Genomic DNA, 13,627 nt, shown 5'->3' with positions numbered 1-13,627 from the left:
GTCCAATTAGTCGCCTATTTTGCAGATTTACTGGGCCAAAATTTCCTTCTTTGCGCCGTAACATATAAGTTTAGTGGCCGAATGAGCTGGAACTCCGGGTCATACTCGACTGCCTCGAGACCCTCCCGTGAGAAATCATATCTGTACACCAGCTCCGACAACAAGACCTTGATCTCAAGCAACGCGAAATTGAATCCAATACAGCCTCTCGGACCTGTGGCAAATGGTATATATGCGGCTCGGTGGCGTTGCTTCACTTCCTCCGTGTCCCACCGATCGGGATCGAAACGCATGGGATCCTTCCACACTTCAGGATTTGTGTGAATAGCATACAAAGCGGGTATCACTGTGCTGTCTTTGGGAAGTCGGTATCCACCAGGTAATACCACCTCTGTCTTGGTGGTCCTGCCTGGCTGAAATGACGCATTGTGGAGTCTTTGCGCTTCTTTGATGACCTTATCTAGGTATGGCAGGCCATGCGCTAGGTCGGGCGTCCATGTTGTCTCATTGCTGATATCATAGTCAACTAGCTCTTGCAGAAGTTTATCCTGGATATGGGGATAGGTGACAAGGACGTATATCATCCATGACAACATTGATGAGGTTGTGGTGTAACCAGCTGCAGTAACAACGAGCATATTGGACAGGACCAATCCCGGTGGGAAGCGCTGGCCAGTCTCGTCAACTGCGTGGTTCATGTAATCGGCTACACAGGCGGCCCTCAATGCTGCATCATTCAGAGAAATACCCTCTTCCATGTTGCCCGAAGTGGGAGCATTCTTGAGTGCTTCCTCAAGCATTCCGTATGTTACTCTTTGGACTTCTTTTAGCTTTGGCGCATCGCCAAATGGTAAGGCTTTATACCACTCTCCCCTAGAGGTGACCTTCTTGTTCAAGCTCAAAAGACTGACGATATTCGAGACGAGTGGATGCGTCGGCGCGTCGACACTGTCCATGTGTCCAAAGTCCATGCCCAAAGCGAACTTGCCGATAGTTTGAGACGCCAACTTTACCATGTATGTGTAGACGTTCCAGGCCTCGCCCTTCTCGTCCATCTCGTCAAAGACTTTGAAACTGCTCCGCACACAGCTCTGCATCAAGGGAGTATAGTGACGGACGGCCTTAGGACCCATGGCAGGTGGGACGAATTTGTGTGCCAAACGCCAGTTGTCGGTCTCGGTATCGCCAAGGAAGATTGCTGTGTTGTCCTTAATGCCTCTGAGTGGATGATTTTCGTTGATCAACTTGGTGAAATAAGGGCTCTCCATTAACGCGACTTGAGCGACTTCTGGTGAGTCGGTCAGATATGTAGTCTTGCCCATATTGGTAGTCTTGATTACATGGCCGTATTTGCGGAATAATCGCCAATGGTTGCCGAGATGGTCCGGGTAGATTTCGTAGAATGACCCAACGATCGGGAGACCGCCCGGGCCTTGAGGGGAGGATACAGCGGCGCCATCTATACGTAGACCAACAGCAGAGCAACACGAAAGAATATCCTGTGTATCTCCAAGCTCTGATCTCGAGTCTAGAGCGTGGAATGTGATGCCTTCAAGGCATTAGTAAAGCCACTCTGAGGACAGACAAAGAGTCTAAGTACCTTGGTGTTGAATGACGTGGAACTGTTGTCCCACTGTCTTCTTCAGAGTCTCAAGTTTCCAGGCTGGCTCGGCCAAGATCTCTCTGGCAGTTGAGACATCGTCTCCAATGAGATAGAACTTTTGTGAAGACATGTTGGCGCTTGCAATGTTTTATTGTGTTGAGGCTCCAAGAACCTTCATAACACGACGGAGCGAGTTGGATATATAGATGGCTTTGTCCATGAAAGCCATGTTCGCTCCAAGGAGATTGCAGCATTCCCTTTGATTAGATACAGCCCGATACCGATTCGCGAGTTTCCACGCAGATGCTACGCATTCGGTTCAATAGTGGAACCCGAACTTCGCGCGAGACTCGCGCGACGCTATAAACGCTGATCGTGCTCCATATATGGACCCTCAGAGACAAGGATGAGGTTTCTATTACTCTCGGCTTTGCAATCGCGACCAAACAAATGGCTGTTTTGGCAAAGCTGATATATCTACGAGCGTCTCTCTATTAGATTGGTACGCCTGCCATCCAGCGTAGCTTTCATCGTACTGTTTTTCAATATCCCCGAACCACCTTGCGCAATCGTCAACTCGCACATCGCAGCCATGCCGACATACAATTTAGCCCAGGTCAAAGAGCACAACAGGCCAGATGATGTCTGGTTTGTCATTCATAACAAAGTTTACGACGTCACCAAGTATCTTGAGGAACACCCAGGCGGCAGTGCCATCCTGCAGGAGGTAGCTGGGCGCGATGCGACACAGGAATTTGAAGATGTTGGACACTCAGAAGAAGCCAATGAGTGGCTGGATGGGCTTTACATTGGCGATTTACCTGAAGAAGTTCGTATACATTCAGTCTGCATCCTGGGCGACAAAATAGGCTAACAGTAATGATTGCAGGAACTGGCCGAAGAAATCGAAGTATATCGTCCAACATTCGAGGCAGTCTCGCAAGACACTCAAATTGTGGCTAGACGTTCTGGAAGTTTGGTCACCATGTTAGGTAAATTGGGACTTACTGGATCTGTCGGTGCAGCAGTCTGGGTTATATTTCAAAAGAAAGCACCGCACATCGACTGGAACTCCTTATTGCGACAAGGTGGCCCATCACTACCTCGGCCAAATGGGAACATGTGGTTAGGTATTGCTGTTGCGACCATGATTCAAGCGTCAGCGTCACTCGGCATAGCGGCCCATATTTGGTCTAAGATAGACCTCCACAGCGGTGTACGTCACAAACCACGTCGAGTCGCCCGACCCGACAGATATGTTGTTGTCAGGCGTGCTCCAACTTCAGCGACCCAAACACCGTCCACTACACCGAGACCAAGCGTGCTGGATGCGAAGCAGTACCGGCCGTTCAAACTGATCCGTAAATCTCTTGTGGCTCCGAATACCTATCGTTTTGTCTTCGGCCTGCCTTACCCAGATTCCAGCTTAGGCCTACCTACAGGGCAACACATTGCCCTGCAAGCCGTCATCAACGGGAAGAACGTGTCGAGGTCCTATACACCCATCTCGAATAACAGTGATCTTGGGCGGATTGAGTTGATAGTCAAGGTATACCAGCAAGGTCTGATGACCCAGCATCTCGCAAACATGCAAGTCGGGCAAACGATTGATATCAGAGGGCCGAAAGGATCAATGCAATATGGAACTACATATGCAAAGAGGATAGGCATGATTGCTGGAGGATCAGGAATCACGCCAAGTAAGAACAACGGGAACTTCAGCTTTTTAACCAGGTACTAACATATGGTCTCTTCCACAGTGTACCAACTTATTCGTGCCATCTGCGCAGATGACTCCGACAATACCCAGATTAACCTTCTGTATGCCAACAACACCGAGGAAGACATCCTCCTCCGAGAGGAGCTTGACAGTTTCACAGTCCAGTGTCCGGAGAAGTTCAAGGTCCAGTACGTGCTAGCAAAGCCTCCGGTAGACTGGTCTGGCGAGTCTGGATTCATCACCAAGGACATGGTTGCCAAATACCTGCCCGAGGCAGCAGAAGACTCCAAGGTGCTCTTGTGTGGGCCACCGCCCATGATCGAGGCGACGAAGAAGAACCTCGCCGGATTGGGTTTTGAGGCTCCTAGCGCTATATCGAAAGCGACGGACCAAGTTTTTTTATTCTAGTAGGATCCATGGGCGATGCTTGATTGTTACTGTACAACCCGCGTGTCGTCTTCGGACAACTGCACCTGTATATTTTAGAGCCTCCGATATTAAGAAATAGATTTATCACTCCTTCAAATATGTCTACTTTGGCCTCCGATTCTCTGCTCCCCGTTACCAATAACTTTCAGGGCATGAATGGTTAATGTTATTCCAAGATGCACTAACGCCTATAACGCAATTTCATGTTTGATTTATCAAAAGTCATTGTAAATATCCTGGTGACGATGATTTGTTCATGAGCATAATTGAGTTAATGGAGAAATCTGTGAAGTCCGTCTGCCGTTCGACTTCTGAACGACCCACTGACACGAGGCACTTGCCGACACTCTATGATGTGCTAGCAAGATGCTCCACGGCTTCTTGAAAATCTTTCATCCTTCTACATAGAGGCTGTCATCCGGTACTTGGCTGCCACATTTCGTTATTGACGGCTTGAAGGTAACGGTTCAGGGTTATGCTGTGCAATTGGCCCACACGGATGGGGCGTGCTGGCGAGCAATATTAAGGCACTCAAAGGTGGATGAAGCTAACGAGTGCAATGCCGTCTGAATGGGGCAATCAAAACAATTTGTCTTGGTCGCGATTGGCTGTAACTATTTCGCGCGAGATTCGCACGAAACTAGCTGGCCGTTGGTAATCTCACATCGCCCTGCTTCAGCCCTATGAGGGGAATACTCGGCGTTGCTGTCGCTATAGCGGCGAGAGAGCGAGAGTGAGAAGTTGTCTGTTAGAGTGCGAGTCACGATCGCTCCGTCGGAGTTTACACTTGTCAGCTGTGATCATCATCGGTATTTCCAAGACACTTCACCAATCGCACTGGTTATATAGTGGCTACGACCCCCCACGATCTAATATGTCAGCTGTACGACATAAGTTTTTGACCCCTTCCAGAAAAGCTCTTGCAAACCTACTCTTAAGTCCAGTTCCCACGCCTCAAGTACCGGAAATACCCTATCCTCACCTGTTAGAGATGTCGTGGCAAGCACCTGAAATTGGTTCGCGACCCATCGCAGTACTCGGGGGTGGTGTACTAGGTCGCCGTATCGCATGCTCAATCGTGGCAGGAGGGTACAATGTAACGATTCGGGATCCGTCCGCCGGAGCAAGGAAAGACGCCCTAGAGTACGTCGAATTCCACAAGGAAGAATATGCGACTTTCGCTAAGCCTTCAACACCTGGGCATTTTGGCAGCTATGCCGCTTACGAAGATATCGAGTCTGCTGTCCGGGATGCATGGCTGGTCATCGAGGCCGTACCGGAGAAGCTTGAGATAAAAATCGACACATTCGAGCTTTTGGACAAGCTCACACCAAAGGACTGCATTCTTGGATCAAACAGCTCCTCCTTCAGGAGCCGTTTGATGCTGGACAAAGTCAGCCAAGAAAGGAGAAAGCTCGTCTGCAATGTCCATTACACCATGCCGCCCGAGGTTCGCACAGTGGAGCTCATGACGGATGGAGAGACGGAGGAAGCGGTCTTTCCATTTTTGACCACGGTGCTTGAAAGGTGTGGAATGTTGCCCGCAACAGCTAGAAAGGAGTCAACAGGGTGAGTTTTGACCGCGCACGCGAACCTACCAAATTACAAGTCTAACTCCTCCACCAAAGATTCATTTTCAACCGTCTCTGGGCCGCTGTGAAGCGCGAGACTCTGACAATACTTGCCGAGGGTGTCAGTGATCCCGAACAAATAGACAAGCTCTGGAAGCACATGTTTCAGACCGAGGTCGCCCCGTGCGGATTTATGGACAAAATCGGACTTGACACCGTCGCATTCATCGAGGATAACTACATTCAGGAGCGCAAACTTGATGGTGCATTGACTGTGGACTGGCTCAGGGAAAACTACATTTCCCAGGGCAAGCTCGGTAAGAAAAGCGACAAGGGCGGGCTTCTCGCTCCTTCAGCATGATTCTTCAGGATAATCTCGGGTGGTTGGGTGCGGCGAATGACCGTTGGAGGGGACCCAGTCCGGCGAACAGTGGAAATCGTCTTTCGGCGTGTCTCCTCGAAAGACTACGAAAGTGATACCGAGGGTATCTCGAGGCTGACGGGACATTTGAAGTTCTTCCCAACACCAACAACACCAAAATTCATTGAGTGACGGGGTTTTCAACACCCATGTACATATCACAACGTGGTCCCAAACCATGACTTTGTATAACAGCATGGCCAGTAGTAGACTCCTTTGATAAAAGGAAATAGTGAAAGAAGCAAAAATACCCAGGCTCAAAATTTTCTGATAAGGTTGCGTCGTAAAGCATGGTTGGTGAAATGTAATATGACGCTTTGTAGTATCATTATTCTTGTAGGCTTGTGGTGGTTATCTTTCGTTGCTATGCTCTAGATAGAATGCTCCAAGTCTAACAACAACCCAAATACCTCAGATATTCAATCGGATTTTATTAACTCAACCAGGCAAACAATAAATAGTTAGCCATGATTATGTTCATTTTGACAAGTACTGTACCTACCTTACTCCGCCAAAAATCAAATCAAATACTGTGTCTTATGATTTGACCTATTATACCGATGAGCCTATGATAGACACCTGCTTTTTTAACATCCGTCCTGGTGGCTCATTGATTTTAACGAGTCTTAGATATTAATTATCATTGTTAAGTGACCTTGCCCACAACTTCGAAGCGATCACGTGGAGAGAAGGAAGTCTGATTGACTAGAACAGCACTTCGGCGCATGCATGGCTTTGCGAGAATCCATCGCGTCCTAACACATACATACCATGCCGTTGTTGCAATAGTGGGATGATTAAGAAACATCACGTCCCCATTGGGAAGTATGTATGCAGACATTTAAATGGCACAATATAACGCTGGCGAAGATGTGAAAACGGAAAGAGGAAGGCGATATCGTTACGGCATACACCAATTAGGTCGTTTGCCCATACAATTATGTCTGCATTATGCACAGATTCGCAACAAGGAATAAATTTCAGCCAGCTTTCCGTCTCAAGTGCCCAAGGCCTACGGCGAACCCTGTAAGATTATACCGAGTGTTATTTACAGTTTCATATTTACACATAAGCCGAACAACCAAATTTTCATACCAGTGACGACTACATGGCTAAAGTCCACCATAAGACCCAAACGGAAGATCGTGCCGAGACTTCAAGGCCGGTCCATATTATCAGATTAAATGCATCCTCTTACTATAAGATATTATAATAGTCTTCGTTAGGGCTTGTCCGTCGTCCTCTGCCTATCTTCCAGCTCCTGGTGATTCCGCCCATGCGGCGGCCCATCGACGCGCTTCTTCTCGTGTAGCCGGCCAAACGCCGGCTTGAACCTCTCCGGCTCCCTGTCCTCCGGGTGTTCGTACTTGACTTGGCCATTCCGGGCCTCGGCCCGCTCTTTTCCCACTCTGACCCTGTCTGCAGGCTCCAGGTTGGGCGAGGCGGGCGTCGGGTAGTCTTCGGGTACGGGCTGAGCTGCGGCGGTCTTGTTTTGGCTGCGCCATAGAAGAGCTGTGGGGATGGAGAGGCCGACGAGGGCTATAATTCTGCGTGGGAGGAAACGATTGTCAGTCAAGATGGCCCCCTGGGACATTTATGTAGGTAATGGGAAGGACTTTGACCGAGCCCACGCAGCTTGTGTAAATGTGGTGTTGAACCAAATGAGAGCATGCTGTGATGGAAGCACCGGGACACCCAGTTGAGTCTTTGGATTCCAAGCTTACATATTGCGGTTGCTTCCTCCTTGGCTCATGGGCGGCTTGTTTGTGCCACTAGAATATGTACGGATGTAGCGTGGTCTTGTCGCGCTGTTGAGCTGGCGAGCGGCTCTTAACGAAGATCGGAAAGCTGAAGTCATTTTGATGCTCTTTAGTGTACTTTAAGAGTTGGCTTTAGTTGTCAATGGCTGGAATTATTGTTTACATTTAGAAAAATATGGCTACGATAATACACAGATCACCTTTTAAGAAACCTCGCTCGACTTGTTACAATGAAGTCATGGAAGGCAACGCTTAGCAGGGTCCCAGCTACAACCGCTTTAGGAAAGCCCTAGGGTCTACTCGGTAATCGTATTGGATCAATTATCTCATTGATTCAGGGTATCGCGTGTAGTTCTTGGAGAACGTTGGGACTACACGATCTAGAAAAGTCGATGACGACGTGAATGGGATTGGGGGATCTGGGCCCACTTTGAAACAATCTACGTGTGGATGAACAACCGCTGTTAGCAGTGCCTCAGCCCGATGCTGAAGCCATGAGCAGTAATAAAAAGTTTTCAATATAGTAGGCACTCACAAGACCCCATTTCAATACCAGCAAACGTTTGACATGTCACCTGGGGGAAACAATGGATGAGATGAAGCGAATACGCTTCGTGTTGTAACACAGAAAATCTTTCGTAGTATGTACAAAGTGACGGATGATTTAGCAGATTGTACAGCCCGTAACAGGTCTTTTCACCACGCATTACGCCTAACTCAGAGCCCTTCTATTGTCCAGGAGAAATCAGCTTACCCTGAGCCTTCGCATCCGAGTGCCAACCACCAGCCAGTGCGGGACCGCCGTTCTCAGCCGCAAACTTTTGCATTCTCTGCTCGAGCTCTGGTCTGAAGTGTCGGATAAGACCTTGAATGGGCCAGGCAAAAGCCTCACCGAGAGCTATAGAATGATCAGTACTGGTGTGCAAACAGATGCTAAAATGATGGCTTACCGCAAATGGTGTGACCCTCGACTTGCTTGGTCAACTCTTGCAACATGTCAATCTCCCTTTCACGTCCCTGACCCTTCTCAAATCGCTGCATAATCTGCTCGGTCCACTTGCTACCCTCACGGCAAGGTGTACATTGACCGCATGACTCGTGTCTGTAGAAGTGACTTAAGCGAGAGATAGCACGAACGACATCGGCACTCTTGTCCATGACAATAACGGCAGCGGTACCGAGACCAGACTGGCTATCCTTCAGTCCGTCGAAGTCCATAAGCTGATCATCACAGACGCTCTTGGGGAGGATAGGAGTGGAAGAACCACCAGGGATGATGGCGAGAAGATTGTCCCAGCCACCACGAACACCACCGCAGTGCTTATCAATAAGCTCCCTGAGGGGGATGCTCATCTCCTCCTCGACAGTGACAGGGTTGTTGACGTGTCCAGAGATACAGAAAAGCTTGGTACCCTGGTTTCGCTCACGGCCAAAACCGGCGAACCAGTTGCCGCCTCTTCTGCAGATAGTAGGGGCGACAGCAATAGTCTCGACGTTTGCGACAGTAGAAGGGCAACCGAAGAGACCGACAGCGGCAGGGAACGGAGGCTTGAGACGGGGCTTGCCGGGCTTACCCTCCAGGGATTCAATCAAAGAAGTTTCCTCACCACAAACGTAAGCACCAGCACCGCGGTGGAGGTAGATGTCGAAGTCGTAACCGGAACCACAGGCATTCTTTCCAATCAAACCATCGGCGTAGGCCTCGTTGATGGCGTGCTGGAGGACAGCGGCTTCTTGAATGAACTCGCCACGGATGTAAATGTATGCGGCAGTGGCGTTCATAGCACGGCCGGCGACCAAGCAGCCCTCGAGAAGCTTGTGGGGGTCCTTTCGCATAATCTCTCTATCCTTGCATGTACCGGGCTCTCCCTCATCAGCGTTGACGACCAAGTATCGCGGCTTCGTGTCCTTTTCCCAGTCCTTGAAGTTCATGAAGGACTAGCAAACAAGTCAGTTTTGGCTTGAGCCATTGAGACGTGTGGGGTCTGAAGCGAGCATACCCATTTGAGACCAGAGGGGAAGCCAGCTCCTCCACGACCTCGTAATCCGGATGCCTTGACCTCGCCGATGATCCAGTCGTGGCCCTTGAGAATGATCTCCTTCGTCTTGTGCCAGTCTCCCATCTTCTTGGCATGCTTCAGATCGGGGGGGTATCGGCCGTAGAGGTTCTGGAAAATGCGATCTTGATCCTTGAGCCCGCCGTATACACGCTTCGGGGTGCCCTCCTGGACAGTCGCCATGGACCGCCGGGACTGGGCGGGTGTGTTGGTGGTGGCGGGTAATCGGGTACATGATGGCAGAGCGACGCGCGACAGGGCCTTCGCAGAGGCTGCCCGCGGTGCTGCAGTCCTTGACAGCATCTTGTGTGGTGTACTGTCGCTCTTATTGAGCTTGATACCACAATAGGAGTGGAGAGGTGGATGGCAATGGGCAATCGAGTGCTTTAAAGCCGGAAGATTCCAAATGTCGTTGAAGATGCTGGACTTGCACTTTACATTGAGTGGAATAATCGCTGCCATGATTGGCTCAATTAGCCCAAAGGCGGGTACGGATCCGTGCTGGCGACTCGTTCGGGCTTGGATCTGTGGCAACGGGGAGCTTGGACCATTCATGAGGTGAGGTCATGCATTTGTCGGGGGCCCCCTACAGATCGGACCTTCCAATGAGGAACTTCAGATTCGATATCGGCGTGCGTTTGCACCGCGTTGTTGCTGGCTACAGGACATAACTAGGAGTTGGAGAGGAACAACAATCGTGCCTGTCACCTATCTGCTGACTGGGGAAAACCAGTAACGCTCTACAGCAATTAAAGAAAAGGAAAAAGAGAAAGAGAGAAAAAAAAAACCCCCCCACGTGATTACAGGCACAGTAAAATCTCAATTGCCTTGCAGTTAATATCGACGGGGACTTCTATATTCATACACCTGCAAACACATCACCCGCCATGGCATCCGCCGCCAAACGCCAGTCCATTCTCCCCAGGGTCCAATCTGGACCTAAAGCTCCCGTGAATTTCTCGTCCTCCATCACCATTGCCGACACAGCCATTCTGGCCGGAAGCCACACCATAAACATCAGCTCCGAATCCGTAATTCATCCGCGCGCGAGACTCGACTCCTCCAGGGGCAGGGTGACTATCGGAAGACGATGCATATTACACGAGCGAAGCCACATTGGCGCCATCGGAGCTGACCCTACACCCGCCTCCTTTGGAGTGCTCCTGGAGGACTACGTCACCATCGAGGTTGCAGCTGTGGTCGAGTCGGGCGAAACCACCATTGCCGAGGGCACCGTTGTTGGCATCGGCGCAAGAGTCGGTAGGGGCGCCAAGATCGGAAAGGTAGGAGCTCTCTCGACACATGGATCGCCCAAGCGGCACGCTGATGCGTTTGTCTGTTTAGCACTGCACAATCACGGCCAAGAGTGTCATTTCGCCTGGAGAGGCGCTGCCAGACCATACAGTAGTCTACGCCAATGGCACCAGACGAACTGACAAACGTGACATCAACGACTTAAAGAACAAGGCGCAAGCGCGTCAAATTGAAGTCCTGAGAAGGTTGATACCAAGCAATCCTGCCAAGTTCAAGGATTGAAATGCTCTGAATGAGCAATCATGGTTTGAAATATTTAAGATACCCGATCAAGTCAATGCTATTACGCCATGGCTTGGTCAAAGAGTCGTTGCTATTATACTGCCTACACCTTTACCTAGGAATCCCACTCGGTCACCCATATGATGATTCCGAGATACTAGGACTATTGACAAGCTTCTGCCTGTAAATCATGCAGCCGGACCGCGTAAGGCGGCGGCGGCTCGTCATCGTCGTCCTTTGGCGGTGGCACGGGAGGCGGCGTGTCAACATAGTCAATATCGTCCTCTCCGTATTGCGGCAACGCTTGCCAGGAGTCGGGACGAGTCAATCCATAGATTGCAAGTAACAACAAACGACCCAACGCGACGATTGGCAAGAAAAGTAGCAAGCACGGCATGATCATTCCCCAGCCAGATCCTCCGAGGCGTGTGTATGTCCCATGCAGCCGTCCGTGGCTGTATGCGGTCAATCCCACGGGACTACCATCGAAGGCTTGCATGCCAATCGACGTCTCAACACGTTGCCGCACCAAGCTCCAGTATGCCTGGGCCAAGTCTCCTAAGACATCCTGGACCATTAATCGAGCCATGTCACTGTCCCGAGTTTTCCCGCTTCTTCTTGCTTCTTCTACCTGAGCTGATCTCATATCAGCCACGGCTTTGCTCAGTGTACCGTTTGTATTTTTAAGTGCTTGCATGACTGCCTCCATTGTTTTTGACCTTACCCGGTCCGCTATATTGCCAGGTCTCGGCTTCCCGTCTTTAATTTCGAGAACGCCGTTTCGTGCCACGATGTTTGTCATGAGTTCATGACCGGTGTAGAAGCACTTCAGCACGGTGGCCGAATCTGAGCTTTGCCGCAAGTCGGGATTGTGATCAGTAATGAAGAAGAATTGGGAACTTGGAGCTCCTACAAGACCCTCCACAGTCCAGGGGGTGATCTTCAGTTTCTCATCGACCGTTTGTACGATCTTTGCATCAACGCGATTGTTGAAACTGGAGATGTCATATCGCCCAACATATCCAAGCACTTCTTCCCGGTCGCCGGAGAATTTCCCCAAAGTCCGCTGTATCAAGAATTCATCCGTCATATACACGCAACGGACTTCTATGTTTGTGCCATATACCCTGGCTTCGAGGCTGTCAAATTTGTAGTCTGGCGCCACCATCCAGTTTTGAGCGACAGCCTCTCTCCCGCTCTGAGGCACTGGAAATTTGTGTTCAAAATACGGGCTGCTCCCCAAATTTGCACGCCGGCCCCGGCTGGAAAGGAAGTAGTCATTGAAGCTTGCTACATTCACTCCAACGCCGTTGGTTCTGGGGCCCTCGTAGCTTGTATCGCCAATGCGATATGTACGCCCGCCGCCTGATTGACCCCGATTATATGACTCGTTCCCATTTGACATAATGTGTTGGATTGCATGGTCTCGTGTGAACGCAGCACTTTCGACCAAGAACTCGCTTAAGGCAGTGTTGATATCTTGAGCTGGGATCATGTATTCGCCAAAATGCATGGCGTAGTCAGTCGCAGGATATGATGTCAAGGGACGTAACGTCTTCAGAGTCGTCTTATGCGGTGCAAATAGCGCCAGCGCCGATGCGCAGCTCAAGGCGCTCAAGAGTGTTGTCGGCAGGCTTGAGCGCTCGCGACGGCGTGAAGTCGTACCGGATCCGCCGCTCGCCTCTTCCTCAACTTCAGCTTCAACTTCAGCTTCAATTCGAGCCCCTTCTGAGCCCAACAGTCTCGCGAGGAGCTCTGTCCTTGGACAGTTGCCGACTCGTGCGTCCAAATACTCCTTCTGAAGTGAGTAAGCCCAGAGCGCAAAATCGGCCACGAGGATACCGCCCACTGCGAGAGCTATCATCATGATCTGCGAGCTCCAGAAACAATGTTCCACATCCACGGCCTCGCACTCCCCATTGTCGCCGATAAACAGGCATCGCGTCACCGTGTCCGGGCCGACCTTGCCATCGACATGTACCACCCTGTAGAACTTGATGCCATAGGCAATGACCAATCCGAGTATCGTAGCGGCAAGTGCATTAGCGCTCAATGCCAGATATGGCGCCATGGTTTTCAAGTTGGCATACGTCGTCGAAAAAACAGCTGGCTAATTTTGATGACGATGAGTAAAGACGGGAAGGAACATGCTAGAATTGTCAGGTAAACATGGTGCGATTCACGTTTGATCAATCTTTGCGGCACAGCAGCAAGCTGAAAAGGCACAAGGCCCCCCCTGGGAGCTGTTAGACGCCCTGCACTTGAGCGCAATGGATCCTTCACGGCGTTGGGTGTGTCGCGCTCATTTCGATTAAGTCTGTTTTGGCGCCAATTACGGATCTGTGAAGTCAACGCGATCATGCCGCAGGCTCCGTAGAATTAGGCTACAGACAGGGGTTTGTTCCAATTCCAGGCCCTATGTAAGCACGTCCTAGATGATCCACAGCGGTGGCAGCGTTATTTAGTGCTCCAGCTCCAGGTCCCACACACCATTGTTTTGTTAATCCTCATGGACCTGTAGACTGTGATT

At 50.3% G+C, this 13,627-nt stretch overlaps 7 protein-coding genes across 7 annotated transcripts; 3 read left to right on the top strand and 4 right to left on the bottom strand.

Moving 5' to 3' along the window:
• Positions 1-14: 14 nt before the first annotated feature.
• On the bottom strand, positions 15-1,733 carry BKA67DRAFT_524371 (cytochrome P450; the record flags this gene model as incomplete). The annotated part of the gene is made up of 2 exons (XM_046098564.1): positions 15-1,549; positions 1,601-1,733. The coding sequence occupies 2 exons, from the start codon at positions 1,731-1,733 to the stop codon at positions 15-17; spliced, it is 1,668 nt and encodes a 555-aa protein (XP_045954188.1).
• Positions 1,734-2,019: 286 nt separating this feature from the next.
• BKA67DRAFT_578220 (NADH-cytochrome b-5 reductase) lies at positions 2,020-3,842 on the top strand. Its single transcript, XM_046103685.1, has 3 exons — positions 2,020-2,432; positions 2,493-3,303; positions 3,364-3,842. The coding sequence occupies exons 1-3, from the start codon at positions 2,196-2,198 to the stop codon at positions 3,729-3,731; spliced, it is 1,416 nt and encodes a 471-aa protein (XP_045954187.1). The 5' UTR covers positions 2,020-2,195; the 3' UTR covers positions 3,732-3,842.
• A 901-nt stretch (positions 3,843-4,743) lies between these two features.
• Positions 4,744-5,684, top strand: BKA67DRAFT_662445 (uncharacterized protein; the record flags this gene model as incomplete). The annotated part of the gene is made up of 2 exons (XM_046108000.1): positions 4,744-5,321; positions 5,381-5,684. 2 exons carry the CDS (start codon positions 4,744-4,746, stop codon positions 5,682-5,684), a joined length of 882 nt encoding a protein of 293 aa, XP_045954186.1.
• A 1,259-nt stretch (positions 5,685-6,943) lies between these two features.
• BKA67DRAFT_649391 (uncharacterized protein) lies at positions 6,944-7,635 on the bottom strand. The gene is made up of 2 exons (XM_046106011.1): positions 7,469-7,635; positions 6,944-7,291 (listed from the first exon to the last, which is right to left on the bottom strand). The coding sequence occupies exons 1-2, from the start codon at positions 7,600-7,602 to the stop codon at positions 6,967-6,969; spliced, it is 459 nt and encodes a 152-aa protein (XP_045954185.1). The 5' UTR covers positions 7,603-7,635; the 3' UTR covers positions 6,944-6,966.
• A 489-nt stretch (positions 7,636-8,124) lies between these two features.
• Positions 8,125-10,021, bottom strand: BKA67DRAFT_578213 (NADH-ubiquinone oxidoreductase). Its single transcript, XM_046103684.1, has 3 exons — positions 9,505-10,021; positions 8,455-9,442; positions 8,125-8,402 (listed from the first exon to the last, which is right to left on the bottom strand). Exons 1-3 carry the CDS (start codon positions 9,862-9,864, stop codon positions 8,233-8,235), a joined length of 1,518 nt encoding a protein of 505 aa, XP_045954184.1. The 5' UTR covers positions 9,865-10,021; the 3' UTR covers positions 8,125-8,232.
• A 427-nt stretch (positions 10,022-10,448) lies between these two features.
• Positions 10,449-11,097, top strand: BKA67DRAFT_662443 (trimeric LpxA-like protein; the record flags this gene model as incomplete). The annotated part of the gene is made up of 2 exons (XM_046107999.1): positions 10,449-10,844; positions 10,906-11,097. 2 exons carry the CDS (start codon positions 10,449-10,451, stop codon positions 11,095-11,097), a joined length of 588 nt encoding a protein of 195 aa, XP_045954183.1.
• Positions 11,098-11,260: 163 nt separating this feature from the next.
• BKA67DRAFT_662442 (uncharacterized protein) lies at positions 11,261-13,168 on the bottom strand (the record flags this gene model as incomplete). Its single annotated transcript, XM_046107998.1, has 1 exon — positions 11,261-13,168. One exon carries the CDS (start codon positions 13,166-13,168, stop codon positions 11,261-11,263), a length of 1,908 nt encoding a protein of 635 aa, XP_045954182.1.
• Positions 13,169-13,627: the final 459 nt, after the last annotated feature.

This window comes from Truncatella angustata, assembly GCF_020726525.1.
Source record: "Truncatella angustata strain MPI-SDFR-AT-0073 chromosome Unknown BKA67scaffold_8, whole genome shotgun sequence".
Taxonomy (NCBI): domain Eukaryota; kingdom Fungi; phylum Ascomycota; class Sordariomycetes; order Amphisphaeriales; family Sporocadaceae; genus Truncatella; species Truncatella angustata.
Note: the sequence above shows the minus strand (reverse complement) of the source record. Positions and strands in the feature narration are given on the sequence as shown.